The 16,835-nt window shown below is 36.8% G+C and overlaps 1 protein-coding gene across 4 annotated transcripts in view; it reads left to right on the top strand.

Annotated features, from left to right (window-relative positions):
• The first annotated feature begins 759 nt into the window (after positions 1–759).
• Positions 760–16,835, top strand: part of RBFOX1 (RNA binding fox-1 homolog 1) — a 218,106-nt gene continuing 202,030 nt past the window's right edge. For all 4 annotated transcript variants that reach the window (XM_069985398.1, XM_069985400.1, XM_069985399.1 and 1 more), the window contains exon 1: positions 760–893. In XM_069985398.1, coding sequence (XP_069841499.1) covers positions 861–893 — 33 coding nt within the window. In that variant the 5' untranslated portion in view covers positions 760–860. The remainder of the gene's footprint in view (positions 894–16,835) is intronic.

Raw genomic sequence — 16,835 nt, forward strand, 5'->3', positions numbered from 1 at the left:
CAGTACTCAGACTCTGGATTCTTTGGTTGTGCCTGCTTGCATCCATCTCAGCTTGCGTCGCCTGCTTGCTGTGACCAAAACTGGCCTTGTGTGACTTGTTTCATGACACGTTGATGTTCCCGCAGCATCCTGCAATTTGTTGTGCGCAGACATTAGTCCTCTTACTTTTCCCTAGAAAGAAAGACTAATTTGAAAATAAACAACTTTGCTCCAATCTCTCCTTTGCATATTTAACACATTCTTCCCGATTTGCATATTTATTGCTTTCCCTCCTAACACTTGTTTACAACATCAGTGACCTTCCTTTATAGGCTCTTATGCAAATGACTCGCTTTCCTGGTCACCTTGAGTGCAAGTAATAATATATTATAACGGCACGTAAGATGTAGGCCTATTTGTTAGAGCTCCCCGCCTCTTATGTCTATATTTTCCATATTGCATCTCTTTACGTATCCACCTTTTACCTATTTACTTTTGCTATATCCATTCATTTGCTCAGTTTCTGTTTTACCTCTAGTCACCAAAAGGTTAAAAATCATATTTACTTTGTTCTTTTCCATGTAATCATCTTCTCAGCAGTGTGCTATAGGGTCTGGCAACGATAGACAGAGGCGTGCCTTGCCGTGATTGATGGAGTGAGCCGTAGCAAGCTAAAAGAGTCCCATCTGGATTAGGTTTTAGGAGCAGTCAGATGTTGAGTGGGAGGTCAGTAAGGCTTGAATTTAGCTCCCCCTCCTTCAACACCCCTGCCATCTACACTTATACACACATTACACAGAATATGCACGCCTTCATCCATAATTGATGCTTGCATTTGGGCAGATGCTGCAGGGCCTGGGACTCAAACAGCTGCTAAGTTTATGGAGAAGAAAGGGAGCAGGATGGTACAGCAGGTATATTTACTTTCTTTCTCTATTACAAGGCATTGCACATACTGGACGTGTAGGCTTCATCCACTGCAAGCAAGCAAGGAGGCTTCCACAGTCTTAGCCATATTTTGCTGCTGATAGCATTCTGGAGGTAGATGGAGAGAATGCAGCAGTGTGTTTTTCTGCTTTGCTTGATCCATCTATCTGAGTTGCTTTTCTAACCAGCAGGTTTACAGAGTAATTTTGCATTTTCTCTTCTTTGTTTCCATGCCCTGAGGAAAAAGACACTGCTTGGCTCATTTAACTACTGTAGGAGAGGCGTCCTTTGCATATGCAATGCTGTTGGCAGGAGCTATGGAACACAGGAAAACAAATCTAATACAAAGGCAATTTGTCAGCTAGAGGTAAACTGGGTACAGGCACATAGAGGAGTGCAGGGTGATATAGCAGAGCTAAGGAAAATGAATGCATCGTGTCACCAACAGGAGATTCTTAATAGATTTAAGGAACTCAGAATACAGCTGAAGTCTATATTGGGGTTTGAATATTGTCTTTTTACGCTTGTGATTGGATTTTTTTTTTTTTTTCTATAAAGTTTCGTGTTTGCTGGGAACTGGAGGAAGCGCTGTGAAATATGTTTTTATTCATTGCAGTTTCTGGCTTCAAAATTACCATTCTGAGCATTGGAGAAGTCCCTGTAAAGCATATCATTTTCCCCGTTTCTGGTTCGTTCGGGTTCATAGCAGAAAGGCAATAAACTATATTTAATACATTGCCACGTAATGCATATTTTGGAGTTGAAATGTGGTTTTCATTAAATTTCTGTCCAAAACATTTAGCAAATGCTGACTGTCTGCCATCCTTCGTTTTTCTCTCTGTTGCCAGCAAGTTACTTTAAAAGGGCTTACAACCTTCACAGCAGCTTAAGAAACCTAATGACTAAAGTATTAGAATCCCAAGAACACTGGGGAATGGCCTTCACTTGTAACGTACACACACTGGATAGCAACCTAATAGGAAGAAATGAGACAAAACCTCAGTGCTCTTAATTAAATATTAGTTGTAATTAGCACTAAGTGAGAATTCTTTGAATATTAATTTGGGTCTCTTGGAACTCCTGCCAGTGTTAATGAGAAACTACAGGGGTCCCAGTAACATCTGCTTTATAACTCAGGGTAGCCTAAAAAGCTTTAGATGAAATGCACCTGCAGATTTCTGTGACGTTCCTGAGTGTAGGATCATGTCTTACAAAAGTCTGATTAATACTCAGGTTCACGGTTAAAGTGAGGAAAATGAACAAGAGCCAAATCTATCTGTCTATCTATCTATCTATCTATCTATCTATCTATCCATCTATCTGTCTATCTACAGTATTTACTATCTTTATAGTCATCTGTCTCATATCTATTTACTATCTAGATGATATCTATCTAACTTCTATCTAGATCTATCTATCTATCTATCTGTCTATCTATCTGTCTATCTATCTACCTACCTACAGTATCTATTATCTGTATAGTCATCTATCTCATATCTGTCTACTATCTAGACCTATCTATCTATCTATCTATCTATCTATCTATCTATCTATCTATCTATCTATCTATCTCTCCTATCTATCTATCTCTCCTATCTATCTATCTATCTCCTATCTATCTATCTATCTATCTATCTATCTATCTATCTATCTATCTATCTATCTATCTATCTATCTATCTCTCCTATCTATCTATCTATCTATCTATCTATCTATCTATCTATTTATCTCCTATCTATCTATCTATCTATCTATCTATCTATCTATCTATCCATATCTGTCTATATGATATTTGTCTATTTACCTAGTTATAGTACCTATTATCTAAATATTCATTTATCTCAATTATGTCTATCTATCTATCTATCTATCTATCTATCTATCTATCTATCTATCTATCTATCCATATCTGTCTATATGATATTTGTCTATTTACCTAGTTATAGTACCTATTATCTAAATATTCATTTATCTCAATTATGTCTATCTATCTATCTATCTATCTCCTATCTATCTATCTATCTATCTATCTATCTATCTATCTATCTATCTATTCGTTTACCTCCTATCTATCTTTCTGATAAATGTCTGCAGTCCTGTGTAAAATTCAACTTCCTTGATGCACACAGCTCTTTTTCATCAGTTTACTGTCTTCCACTGTCATGTATTTAATAGTAAAGGATATTCCAGGGATGCCATCACATTATGCAACGTCCAGACTGGCCACAGACATGTGTTATATATATATATATATATATATATATATATATATATATATATATATATATACATATATCCTGCATTATTTGTGTTACTATATGCCTGTTTTTAATGAGAGTCCTTTGTGGAAGAATTCTGGTTAGGGTTAATGTCTGGAGGAGGATGGAGGCAACATGCAGTGGTGTAGCTGGGGGAGGGGGGCTGTGTCCTTAGTTTGCATTTAGATCAGTAAATGAAGTAATAAAGAACATAATGAAATAAAGGAGATGTAATGACGGTGACAGTGTTGTAAGACCTTTCTTGCTGATACTCTTTGACTCTATGCCAATATACCTGTATCTGTTCGTACAGAATTTGATAGTATCATACACACAGAATGCAATTTCTAATGTAGCATTGCCTGTATTTAGATTAGGACAGCTACCAAAGGCCTCATATGGATAAGTAAAGCTTAGAACAAAAAATAGCAGTGGGTGTGGAGTAGACTATGACGGGGCGGGGGGTGGGGGTGTAGTAAGGTGCACTAAGGACAGCAAGGGACAAGAGTATCAAACTATTTTCCTGACTACTGGATATCTTAATATTTACCCAAGAGTGTGGAGAATGTCCGCAGGACATATGATTCCAGCCTGCCAATAATCGGGGATCCTTACTATGACAAATATGCATATGACCATCTTTTTCCTTATTGGATGTTAATATTTATATACTTAACTCTATTTTAGAACCCAAGTACAATTTTCTGTAAATGATGACACATTACTTGAGGAGAGTTCTAGGAATTTCCCATATGTTTGACAACATGCTGGGATTTTTGACACTGATTAGGCCTTAATGCTAAAAGCTGTTCATTCACGGCAGAGGAAAAGCTTCCACATTTACTGCAGTTACTCACACCTTTCCACTAAAGACATCTTCCTGGTATTTCCTCATTGCTTGACATTCATATGCTGCTACACTGAGATCCACTCGGCTAATGGGCAATTCTTCCTCCTATGTTTTAACCAGTCTTTTTTTTTTTTTTTTACTTCATCTTGTTATTTGCTGTAATGTTAATTTTCCACTTATAAGTGATAACGCTTTGTGTCGATCCCACACACTCTGGGCAAGACGAGTTGACCTAGATTTATAAGTTTCAAAGGCAGCATTTTCACATGATTGCAACTGCTTTTTGTGCTTTCATAATTTAGGCTTTCTGGCCTATTTCAAAGATCAAACTTCCTTGATAAAACAGCCTTTCCCTAGGGCGTTATGTGAGTTGTATTGTATTTGTGAGTTCAGTTGCTTGCAATTAAGTTGATGCTGTTAAGTGTAAGTACTTTCTTGAATTAAAAGTGTATCAAGCAATCTCCAGTCAACCTGGACAAATTCGCTGAGCATTAAGAATTGTCCTTATGGCGAAAAAAAATCAAAAAAATCGTTGGTTGCTTTATTAAGTCTGGTTAGTAGTTGGGTTATTTTATCTAGTATATACAATCCAATGGTATTTTGAATTGATTAAAGTAGATAGTGACCAAAAATGCCACCCCTTCAATATTAAACCAATGTTGGATACCAAAAATGATCCCACGTAAGATATTCTCATTAAATCATGTTATGATGACTAAGAGTTTCATTTGACTGGTGTATCTATATGTATCTTGTTCAGGCTTCTCTCTGGCTTATAGAAGGAGGTCTTGAGCAAGGACTTCCTTCCAAGATGTCAGGATGTTCTAATAGGCCATATGGAAAGGGGATTGTCTTCATGAGACAGCCCCTTAAAGAATGATGTTGTTTGAACCACATTGGTCAGAAGCAAATACATCTGCATTGACACAGAGATTATCGAGGTTGGGTCACAAGCATTACTTCTGCCTCTAGCATTGGGATTATGGTTGGTGGTCGAGAACAATTTCTGGACTTATGGAACTAATTTCATATCAGCATCCTACAGACAGAGAATATTGGGACTAGGCCAGCACAGTCGGATCTTCATTTATGGCCAACTTTAGCCAAATGCTTTTTTATGGACATTTTTCTCACCCCCAGGTCTGTACTGGTAAACATTTTCTTTTTTTATTTTATCAGTCTCTTAACCTGCAGATACCTTCTTATAACCATTTGCATTTGTATCTATTGATGCAGTGTTGAGTGCTTGGACTGCATACCTATGCTGTCGAAGAGTCTGTGTTGGGAAGGTTTCCTGGGGTAGATGTCGTAGCTCATAAATAATGATTAGTGTTCAGTTTTGTTGATAATTTGTGGACAAGCGTAATTACATTGCTATAAATGTGTACTCGTGTAGCTGTTTCCTAGTTCATAAGAACAATCTATGTATTGTGTAGCAGAATCTACACTTATATACTTGGTAATGGATATTTGACCCACATTAAGCAAAATATACAGGGGTCAGATGTCTGATTTATATTACCATTATCCATGCAGAGGAGTCGATTTTGTATTATTTATAGCATTTTTATGGTTTTATGCATTGATACTGTCATTTTTTCTCACAGTACAATAGACTTGCACGCCCCTGTCATATACATGTCTTCTAGCAAATATATTTACTAATTAATTTCCAAGGTCTTCATGTTTAATAGCCTCTTAGAATGTTATACTGTTATCCCTGAATGTTGTCAGCAACTATCGAGTGATCATGAAGCGCACTAGGATTTTACTATCATCTCCCTATTCCTATCTCTATGGGTTGAACCCCAGATGAACTGTGCTGAGGGAGTCAGAGAATGAATGCCTAGATACTCATTTTTATTAGTAGGTTATCTCAAGTTATATGGTCAGCTTAGCATATACAGTACATTGCTTAAGTGAGGAAAGTTACATAATATCATAGGGCCTCATGCACGCCACGTGACAAAGCGACATACTGTACACAGACCTTGTACAGCATTGCATGGTCTTGGATTATACACTCACAAGCAGTTACTATGCTGCTATACGGTACCTTTGTATTTCCCTGTATGCTATACATATTTAGCATTTTAAGAATAATTAATTTTTACTGCATTTAAGTGAACACATTTTCTTATTTATTTTTTTCTCAAATAATCCAATACAATTAATAAGAAAACATCTCAATGTGAGTCTGTAACAAATCCGACATACAACGGTACACTGTGGGTCCATAAGTATCTATGGATGTCACCATGTAACAGATTGGTAATATAACTTGTGCACGAGGCCTTAGGGTAAATCAGGCGGAAATCCGCAGCGGAACTTTCCGCCACAGAATTCTGTATAATTTACACAGTGTTTAAGCAACTCTCTAATGTGTATGGGGGCTTCCACTCTCCCCAGATAGATAATGTCAGTAGAGATATATACCAGGCATGTTGGATTTCAACTGCTGGATCCTTCTGTTCTCCAATGGATAAACTGTCATCAGAGATGTCTGGCAGCGACTTGATCCATTCACAACACATGAAAGTGAGAAACATAGAAAATGAATGGCAGAAAATGACCACTGGGTCCATCTAGTCTGCCATTTTAGTAGTTCACTTCTTATCATTTTAGGATAGATATATGTTCATCCCATGCATGTTTAAATTCTGTTATAGTAGATTTACCAACCACATCTACTGGAAGTTTGTTCCAAGCATCTACTACTCTTTAAGTAAAGTAATATTTTCTTATCTTGCTTCTGATCTTCCTACCAACTAACCTGAGATTGTGTTCCCTTGTTCTTGTGTTCAGATTTCTATTAAAAACACTTCCCTCCTGAACCTTATTTAGTCCTTTTCAGACCTTGGGGAGATATGAGGAGATCAGAAAGGCACCTGATAGCTATTGAAAGTGTGTGGCCATCTATTGTCCAGTATACCTTTCTGTATACTGTACTCTTTATACAGTATAATCCTCTAAAACAGTTTGTATTTAACATGCCTTAGTGCCATTTTGTTATTTGTTTATGGTGGTGTCTTAGGAAAAGTGACACTGCCCAAATCAGTGAAATGGACATTTAATGTAGTGTATTGATCCGCACATAAATATATTTTCCACAGTGAGCGGTATTTATTGACATAACCATCTCTATTTAATTGCCTTTTCACCAAAAAAGCTGAGTCAGATACTGCTGACTTTACTGCAGCTCTCCGGCTGTGACTTCATCTTATCTATCCTTTCAGCCAGTTTGAGTTTGGGAACACAGTATACATGTAATATAATATGTACCCTCTGTAGAGTTCAGTATATTAGTATGTCATGTATACAATCAAGGCATGAATAATACATGAGTATTATTCTATCAATAACCATTCTATTTGTGTGTTATATAGCTTGCAGACTTGGCAAATGTATGGGTCCTAATAATACTTTTAATTTTCATTAATTAAGAACAAACAGCAATCAATCAATCAATCAATCAATTCATCTGGAAATTGGAACAGCTAAGCCTGATATGGTGCTTGAACAGTTTCCTAGAGAAACCAATAAATATTGTAATTTTGAAGAGAAAATGAAAGCAATGTCCTTAATGTTTGATAGGGACGAAAGCATCTGAACAGGGCCCAACTGGGTTGTAATAGGATGCACAGGTTTTAGTCAGATTAAGTGCATATGCAATGCATAAAAAACACATTTCCTTTCTCCATCTTAACAAAATGTTGCTTATTCTTGCTTCTACAGTCTCTACAATGTGCTGTATGAGCTCTATTTTCTCTCTGTGCCTATATGGTTCTCCTTTGCAGACTGTCATGTATACAGTATGTTCTCTTCTCTTCCAAGCCTGTGTAAGCTTTCCTCCAAGGTATCTCTACTTCCTGTCTACTATGTGAGCTGGCTTGTTACCACTTTCCTTCTGTTATCTCTAACACTGTGAGAGCAGAAAGTCCATCAGGCTCTGACAGACTTATTTTTTTTCTCTGAATAACCTCTAAATGGTAGCGGATATCTAATGAAAGCTCTTTAGTAAGTTAACGATAGAAAAAAACTGCAATGCGGTCCACTGAAATGTACTGTTCTCTTTCCCTTATATGTTAGGCCTGATTGACAAAGACTACTACTACTACTTCTATACTAAAATAGGGTGGGGGTATAGGTGGGTAGGGTATTATCTGTGGTTTATATTACTGTGTTGTAACTAAGTTTTTTTTTTTTTCCCCGAATTGTCTCTTTTTGTATGGTTGGATAAAGCAGGACAATGAATAGATTTTAGTAAAAAAAAATATAGCAGAAAAGCAAAAAAGGGAAAAAAGAAGAAAAGAGGACTATAGAACTATGGGGTGTAAGTTTGGATCAGTAGAACTGCAGAGTCGCCAGGATTAACAACTGGAATACAAAGAGTTAAATGCAATACAACATATTTGTCTGAATGACCATATTTTGTAGGCATTGCATATTATTTTTGTTAAAAAATAAATGTTTTACCCCACACAGTAAACTAGTTTTAGTAGCTAAGATATGTGGTGTTTAACAAATAGACAAATAGTACTGATCCCCTCTATATTCTATTTATACGGTGTACTGGTATGGAAAGCTGACAGGATATTGGTCATGCTGAAACCTCAACAATATCTTTACCTGACATCTAAAAACCTAAGAAATGTATATTTGGCATAAGACCTGGAGGCTTTTGCTTTTTACAGCGTTTAAGCTAAAAGAACCTACTCGTTATAGTAATACCTGATTCCTTGGCTACAATGTTAGAGTTTCCAAGTACACTTAAATTCCAGAATTAAAGGGTTTTCTACTGCAAAGCCAATTTTGGTTGAAAGTCAGAAATATACTGCAGTAGTGTTAATACTGAGTCCGGTTTTCTATTGCAATAAATTAAAATTGGTATTGGGACCATTTTTAAGAACTATAAACATTGGTTGTCCGATGAAATAATTGCAATTTAAAGGAAAAAGTTCCAAAAAATTGATATCCCATGATCTGAATTTCTAATGCACTTTTTTGTGAACATACGGAATACAGTTTAGTTTGTTCATCATCCAACAATTTCTATTAGAAGGATAGCTATGTTTTATTTTGGGCATATATTTATTACTTTTTCTATAGTAGCATGAGTAGAATAAGACTCAGAGATACAACATAAAGCTCACATTCTAATGTCAATGGAGTGGGTGGCACAGAAGGTTGAAAAGTATCACTGAAAGTGTAGAGGTCAAGAGAAGGGGGACATGTAGCAGTATGACAGACCTTTCAATATGCCCATTTGGCTGATGGCTGTCAGACAGAGCCTGTGTCATGTGACCAAATGAAATCATTCCTAGATTGGGCTTGTAACAGATGGAGAGGTAAATCTGTCCTCGCATAATGGTGTAATGTGGCTCAGCTGCTCCCATGGGGCAATGAAGAGTAAAAGATCTTTGTTCTGTAATGGTGTCTATCCTCAAAGTGGGGATGGGGGTTATTTAATCAATAATCAATACTAGTGGTAAACTAAATTCTTAATCTGTCTTCCAAAGAGATGGACACTAATGTGATTTAATAAGTCACACATGCTGCTGAGGATAGCGATCATGTTCTGGATGCCATAAATAAAAGATTAGATGAGCAGAATTTGGGTTCATTCCAACCTTAGTATATATAGATGAAATACCTATATTCATTGGAAAAAATATATATGTCAATGAAGCTGTTTCCTTATTAGTCTTAATGAATGCAGACAGATTAAATTGACTTATAATGCGGTCATAAGAAGGAAGAATAGTGATGCGAAATCTAGATAGGTAAATATATAGGAGATATAAGAGGATTCAATTTTCTAATTATTGCAGTTTCATATAGGATATTACATTGGCTGTCAAGGCCATTGACAGCAGAGTTGGGCACATTTCAGCTCCCGTGCGGTATAGGATCAATGAACTGAGACTGCTATTTTACTAATTAGAGAAAGAAAGAAAAAGGCAAAGGAAAAATGGAAAAGTAATGCGGACGTTCCATTGACAAAATTGTTGGCTTCAGATCTAAATACATGTATTAGTGTATATAAAAGTTTCCAAATTGCTAGTGTGTAACAGAAAAAGCCAATATCACAATCCCAATAGATTCTTTTAAGAAGTCGTAATTAAACACTCACTTATTTTAGAGATAAAATGCTATAATTTTTTTTTTTTCCCATCGCAGGCCATGTCACGATGGTTAGATAAATGCTGGCTTTGCAGTAAAAGTAATGAGAGTTTAATGGCTACATTGTATGACAGATATTTTAGACTTCTTCTTTCCTCCAAGCTTGAATACTCTTTTCTTTTAACAATTTTTCATCTTGACTCTTGATGGAAGCTGAAAGCTATGAAAGGATCAGAAAAAGTAGGTTAATAAAGTCAACTAGACACACTTAACATTAACAACTGTAAATAATGACAGCGAAGTGTTCTCAGCGCCATGAATAACTTGTTTATAAAGTGCTGGCAAGTTGGCAGCGTGCTCATTGTAAAGGTTGTTTCTTTGTAAGGACACAAAGCAAGCACTGGTGAATGAAAGCTATCAACACAGCAAAGGTTTTAGACGTAGGGGGAGAGGAAAGAGAAACACGTTTGCTCAAAAGAATTCATTTTAGAAAAAAAAAATATAGTTTCCTATGGTTTATTTGTATATTATATACTTCTCAATAGCTGAAGTGTAATTGAAGAACACATTGATGTACTAATTCCTAGAATCTACAGTCAAGCAGGATTCTGCATAGTCCATATCAACCACGGATGTACTATAGGTTCCTCTCTGAGAGTAACCTGAGCCCTAGGCATTGAATAATGTCCTCATTGCACTGCAAGGTGACTTGATTGGAGTGTCTATTGTTACTTGCCAGTATAGAGGGGTGGGGGGGGACCATTTATTTCCTTATTGGGGTGGTGGGGAGGCTTACACAAAGTCATATAGGTAAGCTTTCTGTCATGCAAGGCCTGTATCTAAGTATCCTGGCCATAATAAACAGGTTTACCCTGGATATATATATATATATATATATATATATATATATATACATATATACATACGTTTTTTAGGGATATTGTATAGTCAGTTTTCATATAGATGTTCGACTAATACGTTCTACAATCGTTGCTTTGCTTATTGTGGAATTTGTATTTATAAGTACATGATATATACTCACTTTGCTTCAGTATATCGTAATGACCTGGAGCGATGGTTTTTGCCTTTCTCGCTTAGTGGTCGTCACCTATTTTTTTTAAACCATGGTGTTTCCAACTTCTAACCATGACTAAAGGCCAATCATGCCCAAAAAGCCTTGATGTGTGTTGCCAAGTTGCCCCCCCTCCACCCCCATTTACACTGGAGCAGCACTCAATACTGTTTTTGTGAGCTTCTTTTTTCTGACTATGACTATGAAGAAGCTTTTTATTTTTTCCTTACTATTAAATAGTCCAGCTAAATCTTTAAGGAATAGTGAAGGTGGAAGTATTCCAAAGTTGTGTAATAGGGAAAACAGATCACCGATCTCAGGAAGACCAGCCAAAGATAACACTGTCCGCTGTTGGTTAAAGCGCTCAATACAGTGAAATGCTAGATGCAATGCTCCCTGTGAAATACTAATATGCAAAAAAGAGCCCATGGAGCCTGATTTAAGAGTCTTAAAACACAGGACTAGCCAGATATCCCTCCGGGAAGGGCCCAGCCAAGGTTGTGTACTAAGCCACAAATTCACTGTCAAACAGATACTTTAAGTGGAATGACCCAGAGCACCATGAAGTGAGGAGGAGCAGATTGCTATGGATTGGTGGAGGAAGGTATAACAGGGAATGTGAAAATGAATGACTGTCCATCCAAAAGCTAGTATGCCGAGCTTCAGGGGCTAGTGGGATAAATTTTGACACCACCTACTTCAAGCACTAAGGGTATGTGCACACTGCAGAATTTGGGCGGACAGCGAATTGAGCTTCAGAATACTATTGAGTCTATGGGATAGGTGGAACTTCAAGAGCGCACTCCGATTGAAATTTCCACCCAAATTCCGTAGTGTGCACCTACCCTATAAGAGATTTCCTTCCTTTTAGTGAAACTATATACTCATGCAAAACCTTCTATAGTTTAGCCATTGAACTGCACGGAGGGAAAGCCGGTGAGAATTGGAAGGGAAGAGATTCCAATTAAGTGTACTAATGTATTCGGTAATGTACCTCAAATAGCGGATACAGATTTCAACTCCATTATATATTGCCACAGATATGATGTAGTAAATGTCCTGAGTACAATTCTGGCAAGAGTAAATCAGGTCCAGATGGTGTATACTGCTGCTTAGCAAGATGACACCTTAGCTAAATACACAAATACAAGACTTGGATGCTAGAAATTACTTAGGCTCTAACATCTCCATTTTATAAAACATGAATTAGAACTATTCTGCTATTCCAGATCAGAACGCTTCTGCTGCGGTTTGCTGCGCACATAGGTGTAAATGTGGTTTTCACAAGCTGTCACATTTAACATAACACAAGATAACTTAAGAAAATCTATTTCCTGGTGAAAAATCTATTTCCTTATGGCTGTTTCACATGGTAATTTTATATGCTAGGTATTTTTGGCACAAAGCATCTAATTCTTTGATATCTACTCCTGCGCTGAGTTGAACAGGATTCTACAACCTGAATAAGGTCAAAGTCAATGCGCACACACATTTTTAATTTGGAAAACATAAAGGACATGTGTTTGATTGCCATTTTCCTAACACTACAGGATAGTAGAATTTCATTTTTCCCCCTGTAACATGAACAGCATTGAATATCCTTTACCTTAATGAGCACTGAAAATGTCAGCAAACCTGTGCACCTGGAAATGTTATTAATAGAGATACTAAGGCGAAACGTACGACTTTATTATGGCACTTACCACTGCGGATACCATACAGCAACTTGCTAAAATTGCTGAATCGCTGCCAACATTCATATAATATTTTGTAGTCAGCAAAATTAGAGTTGTATTTCAATATCCTAAAACTGCCAATTTAGTCCAATAAAATAAAAGCATTGGAATTACTCCTATTAATACAGCTTGACGCCAGTATAACTTTATATAATACCATTATCAGCTTACGTTCAGAGGCAGAACATAAGCTGCAAGCTCTACAGACTTGCTAAAGTATTGGGCCATTGACACTGCTGTACATTTTGGTTTGTAGAGATTTTATACATTTATGTAAATAAGGCTTATCTAACCAGGCACATATTGCGCTCCAGCCTTGGATTGGTTTCTATTACCGTATGGTATTATATCCTCACAGGCTGGTGTATAATTAAAATATCTGCTAATTCTGTGATAAGTAGTCAAGTGGGTGGTGCTACTCTGTGATTGATAGGTATCTGTGTATTAGTGTGCATATTGATAGAGCTGTCATTACTGACTTGAAACGCCCATTTGACTACTCAGCCTAGAAGGAGCAGATGCATACATGAATAAATGACAAATTATTCTGCAACCTTTCTCACAAAACTATATATCAGTCTGCTAAGCTTCTCCTGGTCTGTAAAATAAAGTCTGCAGATTGGACGGCATTTTCAATGTGACAGGTTCCCTTTAAGCTGTTGCTTGATGTGAATCATAAATCATACAGAGGCATAGGCAGTGTTCTGCCCGTGTAACATGCTTTATGTTACAGACATTCTCTAGCTCAGGGTTTTACTTTCTTTTCTACATTGTTTATGTACATGTACAAGATATAATGTGCAACATGCATACTGTATAGGTAGCATAGATACTTTAACTACCACATGTTCCCAAATGTTCAGTCCCTAATATCAGTATCGTTTTTAAAAGACCACTGAGCATTTTGGCTTTAGTTTTGGTTTGGAGGGGTTGTGTAACAAGGTGCATAGAGTGGTTTTAGGGGATGTTCTCTGCAAATAATGGTGATCACCTAGCCACAGGATGTGATGTGTCTGATTAGTGGGGTCTGACTACTGGAACCCCCACCTTGCAAATGAGAAAAGAGGTCTTTTGGCACCCACCTAGAATAAAGTCCCATAAAGTGTTTAATAGATAAAACTGTAAACAGGTCGATATAGTGAGGCAGAGGGGGCAAGGTTCTAAGGAACCAAAAATTCCTCTGTCCATTCTAGAAATGAGAAATAGCACTCCATGAATAAAAGGAAGTGGTAACTTTTTATTCACCATTACTTGATAAGTGAGGATTCAGCTCCTCACTGGACCTCTAAAAAATGACTCCAATAAGGATCTAAAATTTCACTACCAACTTATGGGCACATATAGAGTTGTTTTTTTTTATTGGATTCACAGAGTATTTCATTTTTGGTAATACTGCTAAAATTTAAAGTGACTGTACCACTAGTACATCGCTTTTATGTTTCTTACATGAACAGACTGACGCTGTTGTCGGGATGCTGGTGATGCAGTCCTTTTTTCGAACTGGTGCAAGCACCGGCCGGAAGTGTGATGATCTCCTCTCCCCTCTGTGACCTGGTGGTGGTTGAAAAAAAGGACTGCGGCACCGCCATCCCGGAGCCGATGCGGTCTATTTATGTTAAAAAAAAGTGGTGTACTAGTGTTACATTCGCTTTATATTGTTACTTTGTTGCTTTGTTTGCTTGCATATGTTAACATAGTGTACCATCTGTTTTTATGTATTGTATCACCAACCCCAATAAACTTAGATCCTTAATGCCTATTTTAGATGCAGTTTCCAGAATTATCAGCTATTAGCTACCAATCCTTAATACATGTATTGCATTGCTCCACCGCTCCATATTCATGGTTTTACAGGCTCCAATGCCACGAACAGATTTAACCCTCTAAGCAACACCTTTACATAGCATCTGTCACACTTTGTACATGTACAGATGCTGGAGATTTATTCATACCAAGATATTAGTCTAGTTTTTATACGTTGACCCGGACTGTGAATACTGAATATATATCATGTAAGAGCCGGGAGCTCATTAATAACCTGCAGCTTGTCATATAGATTCCTTATTTCAGCAGACAGTGGGGACATCTGCTGGAGTTCTTATGTAATCATACTGAGTGTAGTAAAAGGAGGGAGGCATCTTATACAGTGGCTAAAATAATTCTATGTTATATTTTACATGATATTTCTGTCCCAGTGACAGGTTGTTCTGTTTGCCATCTGCAGTACTATGTAGCACTCTAAATAAGATATTTGCTGCAATATGTAACCTCGCTACATTAAGCAAACAGCAGGTATTGCTCTTTATAGCTGTTGAGGTTTTGCACTGGGTAAGAATTGTGCTTGTGCTCTTTATTTTGAAGACTTATTGGAAACTTGCTACCGCATGGAAACCAATTTCTTTCGGAGAACCATGATGCATAAGCACAGGTGTTGTACTCATTGATATCAATGGAAGACATATAATTTTTTAAATATTTTCTAGATACTAGATTTCCTTAGCTTTGATCATAAAAGTAAAGTATATGCAAATTAACTCCCTCCCTCCCTGAAGTCAAAAAGCTTGCTTTCTGGTTCCACCTATTGGAGGAAGCATCAAAGCTAAGTAATGTTTGGCTCCTTTAAAAGCCTTTGAACATGAATAAGGATCTTCTAGCCAAGCCAGAATCTCTCCCCATGGGGAAAGTTACCCATCTTTCAAAAATGTTTAGGGTTGTACAGAGTAAGATAATATTAAAACTGCCTAAAATGGCTAAAATTTTATATGTATATAAAAATTGATCTAACTGACATGAATAGAAGACCAAAGCCTTATGGCTTCTGAGCCTGGTGTTCTGGCAATTCATATGGGAGGACAAATTAGCATTGTTGTTGGATTTAGGGTTTGGTAAGAGAAATGTCTAATATGTCACACGTGGGATGGTGGAATTGATCTGGCATATTTAATATCCACAGTAGTTCAGGGTCACTCACCTCCTTAAGAATCAATGGAGAGGAGAATTGTGATCAATTACCATTTGATGACTTTCTACTACTTCTTTTCACAATATCTACTGCAGCCTTCTAGTACAAAGGACAGTGATTACAGCAGCAATAATCTAATGACATAGCTTTAGTGGAGCCCTTTATAAATGTCATGAAATCCCTTACACGAGGAGCTGTCATTAGTACAATAAGTCCAATAATGGGCGAAAATGATGCATTCATTTTTAGAAGAGGAATATGCATATTTTGTGATAAGGCAAAATGAAAACTTGAATGGGAGCAAAGCAATATGGAAAGTCACATCTAACATCATCTCAGCTGCTGACTTAGCAGTTCTGAAATTATATTTTCTAATTTAACTTGGCTGTTTCTCAAAAACATTATAGTCTGGAGAATTCAGTGCTATAAATCTTTTATACTGAGAAGATAAAACTGTATTCGTAGATGTGGGTTTTGGCTTTCGAGTGGATGTTATAAAGTGGGTACAAAGTGATCAACTGGTGTAAAATATAAACTGAATATTAGTAATAGAGCTGATTAAGTATAATTGTAATCAAATAGTTCTTTAAACATGACATTATACAATCTATATTGGCTAAACACACCTTCCATTGGTATCGGGTATAGCGTTGTTTTCTGCCGCTTCTCTGGAACTAAAGAACAGCAGAAAAAGAGTGTACATTTTAAATATTAAATAAGAAAAATAAAAAATATTAAAATCTCAATACCATTAAAATATTTAAGCATACTATAGAATACAGTTGTTTAGCTTCTCCGCACTGGCTGGCATACATGTACATTACAAGCAGCAAAGACTTAATATTATAAAAATATTTCGGACTTTAGGCTAATTACTGTCAGCCACCAAAAGTACAAATAAAAAAATATCACTAGCGTATTAACATGC

Source organism: Dendropsophus ebraccatus, chromosome 9 (genome assembly GCF_027789765.1).
Source record: "Dendropsophus ebraccatus isolate aDenEbr1 chromosome 9, aDenEbr1.pat, whole genome shotgun sequence".
In the NCBI taxonomy this organism is placed as follows: domain Eukaryota; kingdom Metazoa; phylum Chordata; class Amphibia; order Anura; family Hylidae; genus Dendropsophus; species Dendropsophus ebraccatus.